Consider the following 17,799-nt stretch of genomic DNA (forward strand, 5'->3'; position numbering starts at 1 on the left):
AGGAAGCAGAAAGGTCACAGTTAGATACTGTAGTTAGATCTCTGAAGAAGGAGCTTGCTGAAGAGGAGAAGATGTGAGATGGAAATTCCAGGTGTCTGAGCTGAGGGATTGTCCAGTAATAATTTTTTTATATACACACAGCACGGTAACTGGCCCTTTCGGCTCATGAGCCTGTGTCCAATTAAACCCTGATATGTATTTTTGAAGGGTGGGAGGATACTGGAGGAAATCACAGGATTTGAACCCCAGTCGCTGACACTGTAACAGCGTTGTGCTAACCGCTACACTAACCGTGCCACCCCATCTGGTATTAAGTGAAAGAAATGAAGACTTCATGCTGGGTGAAGATGTGAAAAAGCAGGGACTCTTCCATGGTTTCTATACTGTAATTTTCCTGGAAATTTTCCCTGATCTCAGTGAGGAGATGTATGGTTGAACTTGACCAACATGGTCTGTTTCCGCTCCGTAAATGGTTATATGTGATTACAGCTTAGTGTTTGATTTATGTGGTTTACCCCTAACTGTGTTCTTTTCTGTTCCTTTCTCTGCCTGCACTCCATCTGCTGCTATTCTTCTCCTGGACTGCTCCCCATCCAGATCGAGATCGCGACGCCAGCAGAGTAAGTCCATTTCTGCACTTTATTTTTAACATGAAGTCTTGTGACCACAACTCAAGTAGTTACATGCACACATGGGTTGCCTTTTAGATTTGACCCAGAGACTCCAATGTTCCAGGAATTTTATCTGGGAACTGGGAGGTCCACAGAGCAAACTCTGCCTCCCTGCAAATTGAACCATGCATTGTCCCCACCCACCAACACTAAGTGAGTGCCTGTGTGCATGCCAATTGGAAGCTGTTAGGCCTTAAATGGACCAGATGTGCATTGCGGGGTGGAGGAAATTTGCAAGCATCACAGTTCCATGGTTCGAGTTGGGATCATTCCTCCCACAAAATTCCCCCGTGGGATTCATGGGATCATATGGATTTTGAAATGTGAAGACATGACAAAGTGTTGCCAACACTGAGGGACTCAAGGTGGATCCATACATTCACTAGAAACATCATCACCCAATCTTTTAATATTGTGATATGATTAAAAAAACACAGCTTGAGCTAGTATTTTATTCCAGGAATTTGATGTTGCTGACCAACTCAGGATTTATTGCCTTTGGTCTTTGGGAGCGGACTTCCTGAACCTTTGCAGAATGTTTATTGCTTGTTAAGCCCTTTCCCAAACCATTAAACTGAATCTGGAATCAAATTCAGACTGGGTAAACATGAAAGATTTTTTTTCTGCTAAAAGCCATGAGTGAATCACATGGAATTTTATAACCAGTTGCAATGGCCCTTTTATTCTTTAATTCACTGATTTAAATTCCTCCACTGTCATGGTGGGATTCCAGGCATTTGGAGTACCAGGTCAATAACATCAAATAGTTATACTTCTGGGTTTGTAAAATGATCAATAATATCGAACGGAACAATTTCATTGTCCAATTCTTGGAACAACTATGTTCAAAAGTGTAATCTCAGAGTTTATCAATCTTGCAGTTTTAAAAAAAAGATTAATTTGAAGTGGTTGAACTTTGTAACAAATAGCATTGATCAGGTTAATATAGTAAATAATTTTAGAATCTGTCATTTTACCCAAACACTCCCTATGAACAACTATTAAGTTTACCTTCTTAGTGTTTTTGCAAAACTCAACAAAAGTCAAAATGGTGCATCTTCTTGCCATCATTCTCATGGAGATGAAGTTCTTGCCTGATCACAGAAATTGGTCTCCATCACATAGCCTTCAACATACTGGATAAGAGGCAAGAGAAATCAAAACAAAACCAGAAAATACTGGACAAACTTGGCGAGTCGGGTAGAGAAGCTGTTTGTGTTTAGATCTAGGACTCTTCAATAAATCGAGAATAGAGAGAACAGCTTTTGAGTGGCAGAGATGAAGGAGAGATGGGTAAAACTAAGAGATGTTATGTTATGGCCCCTAGTAAATAGTTAATGAAGGGATTTACAAGGACATAATTCTTCATCTGTGTCAAGTGTCTCAAGTCCAGCCTATCCAAAGAGAAGAAAAAAGGGAGCAAGCCAAGATGTTGAAAGCAGGAATGGTCAACTCTGAGGCTGTTTTGGATTATCCTTTACAAGGAAACCAGCGGTTAGTGCAGTGATGAGCAAAACACGGTTACAGTGCCAGCAACCAGGATTGGAGTTTGAATCCCACAAGGTCGGTAGGGAGTTTGTACGTTCTCCCTGTGTCTGCATGGGATTCCTCTGGGAGCTCTGGTTTCTTCCCACCCTTCAGAAACACATTGTAGGTCAATTGGGTGTAATTAGAGAGTACTGGGTCATGGGCCAGCATGGTCTGTTATTGTGCTGTATGTCTAAGAAAATTTGAAAAAAGGGACGCCATTTTGGTGAAACAGCGGACTAGTGTCATCTCCTTCTCTTGAGCCAAGATTTGTACACCACGTGTAGATACAGGTGCATTCTGTCTCCAAAGTAAAATATATTTTTTTTGTAAATTCTCTCTTCATTTTCATTCCAAACGATTGAAAATAATTCCTTCTATTGTCTGCATTGACTTGCCACTCTCTTACCCAAAGAAGATGTCCTAAGAGAGTAGTTCTTGGCCCAAGCAGTGCCCTTAAATTCTACAGGGTAATGCTTCTCACAGCTTCAGAGGTGGAATTAATGATTTCCCATCTGCCACCAGATTGCTTGTATCCTTCTGTGGATATGTTATTTCAAGCTAGCAGGTTTCCTGCGTGTTGTCCTTGAGTAATCTAACCAATTATTATACTGATCCTTTGGTTGTATGACACTGTCACCTTCAGTTGGTTGCCAGGCTGCCTTGTGGCTATTTGAATGTTGTGTATTAATTTTGCTCTCTAGCTAAGAAACAGGGATGTCGTCTTTCTTTTCCTCCTATTACATTACAAATTGCTTGCAGACTCTTTCAGCTTTATAGTGCAGCAAATGTTGCCTGTAATTAGATGGAATAATCAACCAGAATTTCTAGTTGAAATCCCAATTTAGTAGCTGAGAAATTGAAACTCCTGTTAATTAAAGAATAAAATGCCATTATAATTTGTTATAAAATTTCATCTGATTCACTCATTGCTTTTAACAGAAAAGAATCGTCCATGTTTCCCCAGTTTCTGTGTGACTCTGGACCCAGTGCAATGACTGAGAAAAGGCCTAAGGAAGCAGTAAACAGCTACCACACAGACTATGGAGATGCAGGATGTCTTCTCCCAAATACCAAGGGCAATAAATCTTGGCTTTTTTCACTAATTACTCCTGAATAAATGAAATACTAGCTCAAGCTGTGCCTTTGGCAATATTAATGTCACCCCCCCCCTCCCCTCCCAACTCCCTTCTCCTCGTTCTTCCCCCTTGACCACCCATTCTTTGTTCCATCAACCAGTCACCCACACCTTTCACATAGTAGATTTCCTTTCCTACCTGGTTCCAGCTGCTCTTCACCTTTCCCCTAAAGGTCCTCACCTTCCTTACCTATCAGATTCCAGCATGGCAGCCCTTCCACATTCGCATCATACTCCAGGAGTGTTTTCCACCTTTGCCCTCCTGGCTTCATCTTTCACCCATCTTCAGTCTACGTACCAGCCCATCTCACCCCTACCTCTTTTTCTCTTTACACAGACTACCATACCTCTTTATTCCATGATCTGATGCATAACAATTCCTTCACTTGTATAGCTGTTACTCAACTAACTGAGTTTCCCCAGCAGTTTCTTTCTTGAATGCAGCAAGCATAATGGGTGGTTTAGGATTTGTAAGGTGGATTATATGTGGCTAGTTACTTTAAGGCTACTATTGATTTTTTCAGATTATAGCAACACATCACGGAAAATGGCTGTATGTATGATGTCTGCCATATAAATATGAGAGAACCTGCAGCCTTTGTAAACATATTTTAGTTTCTCCCCCCCCCCCCTCCATATGCTGTAGGAAAATTGTGACTGAGTCACACATTGGGAGCATTGGGAAAGGGTGAATGTTGTGTGGGAGGGGTTAATATGGTGGTGAAGCTGACGGGTTAGTTGTAGGGATTGCTGAATCTGGAAAATTAATACATGTGCTGACAGCTGTGATGAATCAACTGACTTGAAAGTTTGTTAGCAGTGTTTTCAATAGTAGCAGGGAAAACGGCTGTATTTACATAGCATAAGGATCTTTCCTGCATTGGGTTGGGGATTTGGCAATGGACCTCAGCCCATTTGTATTTGTTAGCATCTCAAAGGATTTTGCATTTATCAGTAATTCTTCAGTGGCTGATTGGATACACGTACATTACAAGGCATGACGGGCATTTTATAGGAAGTACTATATCTACAGAAAGTACAGATTATATGAAGGTATTATGAGGTTTCGATTCCTATACTTTCAGATTGCATATCATTTTACACCAGTCCACTAAATGTCTCAATAGCCTTGAAAGTCGAGGTCTGAGCGTGGACCACACCTCATTCCTCACCAACTACAAGTACTACTGGTTCCGCTCCTCACCACCCCCATACATATCCGCAGATATCCATTCTGCAATCTCAGCCTCTTGCTCATTCCTGATTTTAGTTTTTTGCTGCAGAGGTTGGGTACTGGAACGTCATTCCACAAACTCTTCATTCTTCTTCCTTTAAGATGCTCTCCATCCCAGCTTTTGATCATGAGCAATAAGACCTCGTTGAGTGGTGCAATATATTCTGTTTGATCACTCTCCTCAAAATGGCCTGAGGAGGAGTGTTGTGGGATTGGGGAATATCAACTCCTTCCCCTAAAATATGATGAATTGACCCCTTCCCTCCCAAACACAAAACATTCCCTCAGTAGTTCCACTGCTGTCCCTCACAATTTGCCTTTATCTGAAGACTGTTGCTCCCATTCATTCCACATCCTTGTCTCGAGCACCCTGCACCCATTTTTCCCAAGGGATGCACTGGAGGATTATTCTCCAACAACAAATTCAATTTGTGAATCCATGATCCAATCTTCGTTGTCCAAAAGTATGCATGAAAGCCTGATTAAAAATTCCCCAGTGCAGTATTCATGCCTGCTAATGCAAGCGGATTGGAGTTTAGAAATAGAGAAACATGCTTACCATTGAATAGTGTTGGTCCAACCATAACTAAAATGTGTGTCCAGTTTTGGTTCTCTTGTGAAAAAGGAAAAGGGGCGGTGGCATGGTTAGTCTAGTGCAACACTGTTACAGCTCCAGTGACCCGGGTTCCAATCCAGTGCTGTCATTTTTTACAACATATGGTGGTTGTAGATTATTTGGGAAGTATGTGCTTGTGGACAGGAAAGGCCTGTTACTCCATAGTATGTATGTCTAAATTTGAATGACATTAAAATTAAATTTAAAAGGCTATACTAGCAGTGGAGGCCTGAGGTTGATCAGCCATAATTATATTGAATGTTGGGGTAACCTTGAGTTGAGTGGCCGACTCTTTCACCTCTCACTTTCCTCCATTCACAAGGGGCCAATATTCCCAGAGTTAAAAGTATATTTCAAGGTATAACAGATGAGTGTAATGCAAGTAATTAATGTATTTATGAGAAGTGCTGATTGCATAAAGATGCTTAATAGGTTTTTATTAAAGACTCATTATTCTAAATGCACTAATAACTAGAATTGTACAAGAGCATTCAATTCTCCTATGATAAGTGTGTCATATTGAAATTTCTTGTTGCTGCCGACTGGAGGCTGTCATTGAGGATATTTAAGGTGGTTGTAGATATGTTTGTGATCAGGAAGAGAATCAGTGATGGGGAGAAGGCAGGAGAATGGGTTTGAGCAGGATTAGTAAATCAGCTATGATGGAATGGTGGGGCAGACTTGATGGCCTTCTGCTCCTATGTTTTATGGGCTTGCATTCTTAGTGGTCAAGGTTTAGTCATTATCCTGCCACAGATACCAAAAGCCACCAAGTTTGGCAGGAAAACAGCGTGCTACCCTAATAGTAGACAGTTGGCTTGCAAAATGAGCAATTGGATTGGCTTTGCTGTTCCCCTTCTGTACTATACATCTGGTGACCTGATTCTGAATAGGGAAGGGAAAATCTGGCTGCTATCCCAAACCTTGCTGGCTAATTTCCCATCCATTACATCTGTTCAAATGTTCCCAGGAATAGTCTTTTTGCCCTATTTTGGGAATGAGAGGTTTGCTGACCATCTGTGAACTCTCTGCTAATTTAGTTTGTCTCCAAGCACATGCGCTGGCTCGGATTCTCTGGAAGGGGTTGGGCAGGGGGTGATTGCGAGGTTGACAAAAGAAGTGATGTCAGCAAATGAGTGATGCCTCTCTGGATTGCAGGACACTGCCATTCACTCTATAGATTGCTTTTCAGTGGGGCCGCTATGGGCTCAGCCTCCAGAAAAAGGAGTGTGCCTGCTGTGGTCAAATAGACAATTCAACATCTTGTCATTTCAGGAGTGGTGAATACTCATTTGATTCCAAAGAGAGAGCTTCTGGTGAAGGAATGGAATTACTTCTCCTTTTACCTTGAGCTTTTCACATTACATGATTGGGAAAAAGAAGTAAATTTAAATATAAATTTAGACGCAGCACGGGTAACAGGCCCTTTTGGCCCACAAGCGCATGGTGACCAATTACACCCAATTGACCTACAGCATGGTAGGTTTTGGAGGTGAGAGGAAGCCAAAGCGCCCAGAGAAACCCACAGACACAGGGAGAATGTGCAAACTCCTTACAGACCATGTCGGAATTCGAACCCCAGTCACTGGAGCTGTAACTGCATTGCGCTGACCTCCATACTAACTGTCCCACATAGTTATTTTTTTATTTAATTTGCTGCTATGAATGCATCACAAACCCAAAGTGTCCAGGTTCAGACGACTCACAAAGGCATGGTATTTCCCTGTCCACCATTAGCTAATTCTCAGCTGCTGGTGATTAGGAGAGTGATTTAGTTATAAAAGCAGTATTCCCATTGCCTGGGTGTGGAGTGATCGGAAATAGAGATAGTTTTCCTTTTTTTTCTAATGTTTATCTTTGAAAATTGAAAACTATAGGTTATGCATTCAATTTTGATCCTTCATTCAGGACATCCTGCCCAGTTGTTAGGCTGTAATTACTCTATAATAAGCTCTTTCTATAATGGACTGATCCTAATCTGTTTACAAAGTGAGTACTGTTTAATACTTAGTGTGCCCGTGTCTGTTGCCCTGGTTACACACTGGCCTATTTTGTTCCATTTCAGCTGGTGCTGTGGGCCATTTTGTGCCTGTTGTGCACACAAAATGGAGACCTTCACCAGGGGAGCCCCTCCTGCAAGTCCTGGGGTGGGGCGGGGGGGGGGGTGGGCGTTGGTGGTGCAGAGCAGAACTGGGTAAAGGAGAGGGTTGACACATTTAGCAAATATCTTAAGATAATACAGAGGGCACTAAAAAGATGGCGAGAATGGTTCCATGAACGAGAGATTTCAATTTCAAGCTAAGCCCAGAGACGCTATACAGGTGCTCTCCGACTTATGGAATTGATTTGGACCAAAGGAGCGGTTGTATCTCTGAATGGGTGTATGTCGGAATTGCGTCCTTACCTTGTTAGTTAGTGCTCCTGATTCCCAGGCTGGACACAGCCATCTTGATTCCTATGCGCATGTGAGTCTTTGGTTGGCACATGTGCGAGAGTTAAGTGCATGAATTCAATATCATTAGGGCACTTAACTCTCACGCATGTGCCAACCAAACTCCAATACGCGAACCACACGTGCGCCAACCGAAGACTCGCACATGCACACAGGAATCAAGATGGCTGTGCCCACCTACGGACCCTGGGACACCTACTAACAAGGTAAGTATGCACATCTTGGCTCTTGCATGCCCTGTATCCCTGCTATAGTTTGTCAAATACAACACAAACCGCATAAATTTCATATTTTTTCTTTATTTTTAACAAATTTTTGGTGGTATGTGTGGATGGATGTAAGTTGTCTAAATTGCAAGTTGGGGAGTACCTGTACTTGTGATCCTCAAAGAGAATGTAGTTAAGAGGAGACTTGTTAGAGGTGGATGTGATTGTGGCTGGTTTAGGTTGGAGCAAATGGGAAAGAATGTAGGGAGAATATGAAAAAATGGGATTGATGCAGGTTTAATGTCTTATGGGTGATTGATACTGGATGGCCAGAAAGATCTGTCTATGATTGAATCTAAATGGTGGGAAGCTACTCCCGTGGCTTATCAAGGCATGTCGACTTCATTTTGTACGCAAATGGTAGAGACGGTGGACAGGAAAGCAACTTGTACGTGGGAGCAGCAATGTTTAGGGCCCTCGAAGGGGAACTGGGTAATGTTGAGAAATAATCATTTATACAACTGTGGGAGACCTGCATTGTTGGGTCAGGAGTCTATCCTGACTCTGGGCTAAATGATCTTCTTCTGTTCTGCAAGAACTCTTGGGGTTTTGTTTCTTCCAAGCAGAAACTATTCAAGAGAGGTTGAACTTTAATAAACATGGCATGATTGAGGAGGTCCTGCTGTCTTGTCACATGCTCTTTAAAGTGGCATGGAAAAAACAACTAACAACGTATTGATTTAGGGGAACATCAGAAGTCAGACCGGGTGAGCATGTCCCCAAAAAAAGGCACATTGAACAACAATTTTTTTTCTCTCTCCTCTATTTAACCCAGGGGCATGGAGTTAATATAGAGATTGTTCTTGGCATCAGCAGTGTGTCCTAACTTCTGGATTGACCTTGTCTGTCTGTTTAAGCACCTGCGGGTAAAATATTTAAAATAATTTGCTGTGTACATAATAAAAACTCTGCAAATTGCCTGCAACGTGCACATTAATTACTATTGTAAATGCAGCTGAACTGCCTTGCAGTTGACTTTGGGTTACTAGAATATGGACCAGACTCTGTTTAATTCAGCATTTATTTGAGATAATTTCAAATAGAAGATCTGTTCAAATTTGGCCCAGTTATTTTTCTGTACATTATTTCCCATACTGACCACATCACTGTGCCTTCTACAGAGTCTTCCAATGTGTGTCCTGCTGGCAAAATCATTTTGCATTATTTTCTTTGATAATGACATCTCTAAATGCGGTTTTGCCCAGTGACGAACCTCCCCAGCCAAAAGTAAAAACATAATGCTGGAGAGACTGACAGGTCAAAAGGTTTACCTTATACAGCAAAGATAAAGATACATAACCAATGTTTTGGCTCAACCCAAACCTTGGGTGACTGCCTACATTCTGGTCATACTTTGATGAAGGGCTCAAGCCTGAATCTTTATCTTTGTTCTCTAAACTACACTTTTTGGCCCGCTGACTTTCTCCAGAATTTATTTTGGGCACCTGCTTACATTTTGTTCATATCTTGAAGGCTCAAGGCTAAAACCTTGGTTACGCTTTAGGATATATATGTAAAGTCGATAGTTTGACCTGTGGAGTTTCTCCAGTGTTGTGTTTTTACTTCAACCATGGTGCCTAATGACTTTCATGTTTTACTCCCCAGGCAAAATGTGTGTGCCTGATAATGGTGTTGATAAAAGTTAGCAGAACATGAAATCAACAGAAAAAGTGTGTTTTTTTTAAAATTTTTTATTTTTCACACCATAAATCTCAATAGCCATGATATACACTTTTTCTTTTCCACACATTTACAGTGACTTTTTCTCCCTCCCCCCTCCCTCCTCCCAAGCCACAAAAGTGTTTTTTTTTAAGTCAAAAGACACTACAAGTTTTGTTATACATTTCGCTTTTGGCAAAGATAGAATGGCAAGGCACAACTTTAAAGACATTATTGAAATCAGAACTTACTGGAAGGAAGAATGCCTCTGTCTCTCACAAGACCTTTCAAAATTGAGTTCCATTATTATCTTTATGGTCTAGTGGTTGTTTGGTTTTAAAATACTGAAGGGATTTTTTTTACTGTCTTGCTGGATTTTATGGGATTTTGGAGATGCATGGCATATGTGGCAGAGATTTGGGGGATTTGTTTTAGCATTTTTTGAAAGCTCCTGCACCTCTTTGGGCGGTTCAATTTGAAGGAGCCCAGGCCAAGTTGGAGAGAAGCCTCAGGCTTTGTTCTAACCTTGGAACAGGATTAAGGCAGGTGATGATTTAAGGTGGTTCTTGAAAATGAGGCAGGACTGAATGGGTTTAGTTGGAGTGTGTCCACTGCTCTCTTGTTGCATTCTAAATTAAACAGCCTCCTGAATTCCATTGACAAAGCAATATGTTGAAAAAATAGTGCTTGAAACAATATAAACTATCCCATAGAATCACATAAAACTCCCATAGAATCATTGGAATGTGTTTCTGGTTAAACCCCACATTAGACAATAGGAGCTGGAGTAGGCCCTTCGGCCCGTCGAGCCAGCACCGCCATTTTACAGATCATGGCTGATCACTACCATCAGTACCCCTTTCCAGCCTTATCCCCATAACCCTTAACTCCTTTGCCCACTAGAGTCTTATCTAACTCTCTTTTGAACATAATCAGCGAATCTGTCTCTACCACCCTCTGTGGCAGAGCATTCCACAGATTCACACTTCTCTGGGTAAAAAAATGTTTTCTCATCTCCGTCCTAAAGGGCCTACCCTGTATTCTTAAACTATGCCCTCTAGTCCTCGTCTCCCCCATCATTGGGAACAAGTAATCCGACTTCACCCTGTCTATCCACCTGATGATTTTGTATACCTCAATCATGTCCCCCCCCATCCTTCTAAACTCCTTCGGATACAAGTCCAGTTTTTCTAGCCTTTCAGCATATGTCAACCCCGCCATCCCTGGAACTAACCTTGTAAATCTGCGCTGCACACCCTCTATAGCTAGTATGTCCTTCCTCAAAATTGGAGACCAGAACTGGACGCAATACTCCAGGTGGGGTCTCACCAGGGCTGTCTGTGATCTACCAGCTTTCACTGACAGCCATTAAAGATTTGTTTTTCTGCTCACAGAAATGTGGGCGAAAGTGGCAGTGGTGAGCATTTGATGTCCAACCTTCAGGGGATGGTTTAAAATATGATCTGCTGCAGGAACTCAGTGGGTCAGGCAGCAGCTGAGGAGGGAAAGGGATAGTCAACCGTTCAGGTTGAGACCCTGCAGTGTGAAGGCGTGAGGGGAAGTAGTGAGGCAGGGACTAGAAAGTGATGGGTGGATCCAGGAGAAGGTGGGATGTGGGTTGGACAGATGAAGCCAGGTGAGGGAGGGAAGGATGGAGCAGCAAAAGAAGGTGATGTGGAGACCACAAAACACTGCCTCACCTCTGATTAAAAAGAGAGGAAGGTGACGACTGGAAGCAGGTAAAGGAGGATCTGTGAGCATTTGTGAACCACTTTACAGTTGGTGAGGGTATTCTTGGATTTTGATCCCACGGGAGTATAATTCCAAATCAGTATCATGTGTGACTGTTGCCTTTTCTAACCATCTACATGAACTCTATATAGATTCAAGATTCTTTTTGGAATGTAGTAAAATAGAAAATGTTATATTGCACAATACTTCCATTAGTCTGCTGTCAGGCAAACAAAAGGCCCTTTTACACTGCACTTGAAAGATTGAAATTAACCACCTTCTAACCGGTTCACGTACCTGTGTGAGCACGATGTAACTGGGATGGTTGGGGAGGGGGGGGTCATTTGCATCCTGGTACTTCCCCACCAAAGTAGATAGCATCAAAGCTGATGTGTTTTGCATTGGCTCCTGTGTAAATGGCTTACCCACTTTTCTAGGACGCTGTAACGCTGCTGGCCCTGCCTCCTTTTTCCACCAGAATGCCCGGTCCCCCTCTAAAACGTCGCTCAGAACTTGCTTTTCTTGGTTCAGTGTGAATGCTCTGATTTAAAAATGGATTGTTGACGCACCAATCTAGTGGGATCTCTGTGTAATAGAGTGGCCATTGGTATTGTCTGGCACTGCTGACAGTAAGAGAAAGAGAAGTAAAAGAGAGTCACTGTGGAGTCACTGAGTGTCTGTAGATTCTCCTGTTCTATCCATTGGCAATCTGAGCTCCAAACTAATACCTCTGATATGATTAGGAAGCCTTAAGCGCCTGAGACCCTCCGGGATCCCTTCTTGCCCTCAGCACCCCTTTGAATCCCGGTTCCCATGAGCCATTCTTCAGCAACCCCACAGCCTGATTGGGTTCTTTGACCGCAAGTTGGCAGCAGCTCAGAGCCTGTGTAGGTCCTTCAGCCGCTGAGCCCCTTGCTCGTCCGCCGCCGTGGTCACCATCCTCTAGGGTTGCTTCTCCTTCTCAATGGATGGAGGGGAAATGGACTTGATTGATTCGACTCCACAGCAGGACAAAGTCTGGATTCCTGGTGAGAAAGGATTATTTGGACCAATTTCATCTATCCCAATCCTTAATTATGTGGGTCAAAGGACATGCCGGCACTGTCTTGAACTACATGAGCGTGCAGCAGATGTATTGAGAGATGGTCAGTGGTTGGTGAATCAGTGCATTAAACAGTACTGATGGGCAAATTCATACATCTTTTTCAGAATAAATACTATGGTGTAGTTAGGCTCTCGTGTATTGGCAAGGCACCAAACCATTGCTGTTGAGGAGAATTTAAGCAGAGACAAGGAGAAGTTTGTGGTTTAATGATTTGACTGTCAGACAGATCCTTGGCACAATGCACAATTGCTCCAATTTCCTAAGATGTTATCCCATGTCTTGGAAAAACGAATCAAGAAAGTTGGGAAAATGAGTGAATACATTTTGAGTATGTGTCTCTGAGGTAATGCCTGAAATGTGAGTACCACTTTGTTGGGAGTGTGCCCAAGATGGGCAGGGTTGGAGTGAAACAAGAAAGTCTGCAGACGTTGTGGTTGTAGGAAGCACCGTTGGCAAAACAGTTAACGCAACTGAATGCAAGAAGCATTTTCTTGGTCATGTACTAAGGTAAGACTTTTTTAGGTGGATTTAGGGGAGTTACAGGCACTCCATTTCCACTAAAACCAGATTTATTTCTAATGGGGAAATATAGATGGAATAAGTCCTAAAATGAAATTATCAATATATCAAATGAAATTTGTTAAAATAGCATTAGCGGTTGCGAGGAAATGTATTGCAGTGACTTGGAACATTGGCTTCACATTTAGCTATGGGAAGATGGAATGCAGAAATACAAAGCTGTATCCCTTTAGAGGAAATTACATATAATTTGAGAAATAAATATCCTAGATTTTTTGCGAATTTGAAGCCCATAAATGCAAATTGTAGGAATAAATGCGTAGAAATGTTCTTATAGCCTCTTAAGACCTGTGTTATCTTTCTTTCCTAAATTGATCATATAAACTTTGTTGGAGTCCAGTGCATTGGAAAGTGACTCTCCGAGCAATCCATGATGCTAGACTTCTCTTTCTTTTCTATATTACTTTATGTGTGTGTGTGTGTGTGTGTGTGTGTGTGTGTGTGTGTGTGTGTGTGTGTGTGTGTGTGTGTGTGTGTGTGTGTGTGTGTGTGTGTGTGTGTGTGTGTGTGTGTGTGTGTGTGTGTGTATATATATATATGTTTTAGGGAGGTGAGAGTTGTGGGAGGGAAGAGGAAGGGTTATAACCATCATGTAACGAATGAAATTTTCTTAAATTTCAACACTTATTGTTTTCTATAATGCTTTATTAATTACATGTATGGAAACAATTTAAATAAAATATTTTTTAACAATACTGGAGAAGCTCAGCAAGTCAAGCTGTGTTGTATATGTAGTGAAGATAAAGGTATATAACCAACATTTTGGGCCTGAACCTTTCATTGAGGAATGAGCAAAATGCAGACAGGTGTCTGAATAAAATAGTGAGGGGGAGGTGCAGGGGCCCACAAGCAAGAGGTTGAAGATGGATATATGTGGGAGGGAACAGAAGAAAAAGCTGAAAAGTGATGGAGAGAGGGGTAGTTTTTTGACTGGAGAGGGGAGGGTGTGGACAGCTGGAGGGAAGGAGACAAAGGGATGGAGAAGAGAGGGGGATAGGGGAGGAGCTTTACTGAAACTAGAGAAGTCAATGCTAATGCCATCTGGTTGGAGAGTACCCTGATGGAAAATTAGGTGAGGCTCCTCCAATTTGCAGGTCATCTGCATTTGACAGTGCTCGAGACCATGAGCAGACATGTTGGCATGGGAGGGGGCGTGGAATTGAAATGATAGGCCACTGGGAGATCAACACTATTGCAACAAACAGAGCAAAGGTGATCTCCCAGTCTGCGACCATCCTCTCTCTTGGATAGGAGGCTACAGTGGGAGAACCGGATGCAGTAGATGCAGCCACATTATCAAATGGGATCATGCGGATGCCCATTACACGGGCTGGGGTCCTCAGGCACCATGAGAAAAGTAAACATTTGAAGTGAGGTGATAGCACGTGCTAAACTCCAAGTTGTTTCCTTGGGAAAGAAGTAGATGGAGAGGGGAATGCATACAAAGCATTAGAAAAGATTCACGCTGTATATTCTCAGTGTTTGGGTGGTGTTGGCAATGCCAGTGATTATTGCCCATCTCTAATTGCCTTTGAGGGTGGTGATGCCCCCACCCCCACCAAATGATCACACCAGGGCTGTCAAAGCAGCTGTGGATGAGTGTCCCCACCAAATTATTCAGGATTTTCCCCAACCAGAAGCCCTGGATGAACAATGAAATCTGGAACCTGGTGAGAGCCAGATGACAGGCATTTAAGTCTGGAAATCCAAATCAGTACAGTAGGAGCAATATGACCTGTGGAAAGCTATCTTCCTGGTGAAGTGGATATTCTGTTTTAAAATGGAAACCATGAGGGATAACCGACAGCTGTGGCAGGGCCTAAATGCCATAACATGTTGCAAAACCAAATCCGGTGAAGTAGCAGAGGGCAAAGCTTTGCTTCCAGAGGAACTTGATGCCTTCTACGCCTGATTTGACCACAGTAACAATGAAGAACCACATACCCCCATGTCCACAATTATCCCATCCTGTCCATTTCTGAGGATGACATACGTGCTGCCTTCAGGAGAGTGAATCGGAGGAAAGCATCCAACCCCGACGGAGTTCCTGGCTGAGTATTAAAAATTTGTGCTGACTAACTTACCAAAGTATTCGTGGATATCTTCAATACCTCACTCCAGCAGGGTGTGGTACCCACCTGTTTCAAACAGGGATCAATCATTACCGGTGCCCAAGAAGAGTGTGGTAACCTGCCTTAACAACTATCGACCAGTAGCACTTACATCTACAGTGATGAAGTGTTTTGAAAGGCTGGTGATGAAGCAGATCAGCTCCTGTCTGAGCAGTCACATGGATTCATTCCAGTTCACTGATCATAGTAACTGGTCTATGGCAGATGCATCTCCTTGGCTCCATGCAAAGCCCAGGAACACCTGGACAGCAAGATGCATACATCAAGATGCTCTTTATCGACGACAGTTCGATATTTAACACCATCATCTCCTCAGAACTGATCAGCAAACTTCAGGATCTGGAACTCAACACCCCACTGTGTAATCAGACCATGGATTTCCTCACCTCCAGACCACAATCAGTGAAGATTGGTAAGAACTTCTCCTCTACAATCTCCGTCAGTACCGGAGCACCGGAGGGCTGTGTTCTTACGCCCCCCCCCCCCCCCTGTTCTACTCACTTTACACTACGACTATATAGCTTGGTACAACAATAACACCATCTACAGATTTGCCTATGATACCACGGTAGTGGGTTGTATAAAGGAAGGAGATGAGTTATCATTCAGGATGGAGACTGAAAACTTGGCTGAATGGTGCACCAACAACAACAACCTTGCACTCAATGACACCAAACCTAAGAAGCTGATTGTTGACTTCAGGAAAGGAAAGCCAGAGGTTTACAATCCAGTGATCATTGGGGGATCAGAGGTGGCGAGGGGATGCAAATTTAGGTTCTTGGGAGTCACTATCTCAGAGGATCTTTCCAGGACCCAACATATTAATGGCTTTGTGAAGAAAGCACATCAGTACCTCTACTTGCTCAGGAGTTTGGATTGACACCAGAAACCTTGGAAAAATTTCTACAGAGGTGTGGCAGAAAGTGTGCTGACTGGCTGCATCACAGTCTGGTATGGGAATGCTAATATGCCTGGTCATCACAGGGAAAACCCTCTGCACTATCGAGAATATCAACAGGAGACACTGCTGTTGAAGAGCAGCAGCAATCATCGAGGATACACACCACCCAACACATGCTCTGTTCTCCCGCTGGCATCAGGAAAGAGGTCTAGGTCCCACAAGACTCGCACCACCAGGTTCAGGAACAGCTGCTCTCCCTCCACCGTCAGACTCCTCAACAACAAACTCAATCAGGGACTCATGTAAGGACTCGTACTTGTGAACTTTATTGATTTTTATTCTCTATATTGCTCAGTTTGTTTACATTTGTTTTGGTTTACAGTTCTTTATTTGTTTACATGTATATACTGTGTACAGTTTTTTCCCACTACCGATTAGTGGTAATTCTGCCTCGCCCGCAGGAGAAAGAATCTCCGGGTTGTATGTGATGGCGTATATGTTCTCTGACAATAAATCTGAGATCTGAAGCCTGAAACGTTGGTTATGTATCTGTATATTTGCTATATGAAGGACACTGTTTGACCTGCTGAGTTTCTCCAGCATCGTGTTTTTACTTAAATCACAGTGTCTGCAGACGTTCGTGTTTTACTTCTGTCTGCTGCATAATTCTGGCGAAATCTTTTCGAGACGCCTGTCCTGAAGAACTTCTCCTTTGGGTTTGGGCACCTGCCAATATATGGCTCAAGCCTGAAACATTGGTTATGTCTCTTTACCTCTGCTGTTTGACCTGCTGACTTTTTACAGCATTGTGTTTTTTTACTTCAGTGATGATGTGTTTTACACCGTCATTTATTGCAGTCCCCGTGACTCCCAAAGTGCTTTTGAGTCAAGGCTTCCAGAATTTTGGCCCAGCGACAAATGATGGAATGTGGTTATATATATTTTTTTTAAATTTTTTTTTTGACCCGCGCAGGACGGATTGTTGACGTCACACCCCAGCCGAGGAGGGCCCGTGACCCGCGCAGGACGGATTGTTGACGTCACACCCCAGCCAAGGAGGGCCCGTGACCCGCGCAGGATGGATTGTTGACCTGAATGTGGTTATATTTTGGAGTCAGGATGGTGTGCGACACAGAGGGCTGATATTTCCATGCATCTGAAAGTCCTTCTTTGCAGTGGAGGCTGTGGCTTTGGGAGTCAGGGCAGTATATTTTATTGCCGGGACAGTGGTGGTGTTGGAGGGACGGATTTGCTCAGGAGGTTCTAATCAAAGTGATGGCTTTGCAGTTGCAAAGAAATAGTTTTGTTTTGAAGCAGAGTTGGAAGGGCTTGTGTATGCTGTGCTGTGGTCAGCTGTCAGCCAGACAGGCAGCGGAAACTGTGGCTGCTCAAGTTGGGTTGGAGTTTGCTGGTCACTGCCGAGTCTCGAGTTTTCATGTCATTCTTCCACCCAAACTGTTTGCTGCACAAACCACAAACTGTGCTGTGTGGTATAGTGAGTAAGGCTGAAAGATGAACTTTGGGAGTTCTGCAAAGTCCATGTAGCCTGCTGTTTACTGATGCAACGTAGGGTTCTCTTTCCAATATTTTTATTGAGTTTTAAATCTATATTATGCTCATACATAGAATGTATATCCAACAAATTAAATGTATATTAACAAATAGCCATAAACCATCTATGAAAGTTTAAAAAAAAAATCCAAAATGTATTTAAAACAAAAATGATTCGAATAATCAAGCCCTTCCCTTGTGAAGTTATGAATAAACATGTACATTCCATTAATGCAT

The 17,799-nt window shown here is 42.7% G+C and overlaps 1 protein-coding gene across 3 annotated transcripts in view; it reads left to right on the plus strand.

Moving 5' to 3' along the window:
• Window positions 1-17,799, plus strand: part of LOC138758771 (transducin-like enhancer protein 4) — a 209,670-nt gene that overhangs the window by 102,720 nt on the left and 89,151 nt on the right. For all 3 annotated transcript variants that reach the window (XM_069928143.1, XM_069928144.1, XM_069928142.1), the window contains one exon: window positions 598-620. In XM_069928143.1, the coding sequence (XP_069784244.1) occupies window positions 598-620 (23 nt within the window). The remainder of the gene's footprint in view (window positions 1-597; window positions 621-17,799) is intronic.

This window comes from Narcine bancroftii, chromosome 3 (genome assembly GCF_036971445.1).
Source record: "Narcine bancroftii isolate sNarBan1 chromosome 3, sNarBan1.hap1, whole genome shotgun sequence".
NCBI lineage: Eukaryota > Metazoa > Chordata > Chondrichthyes > Torpediniformes > Narcinidae > Narcine > Narcine bancroftii.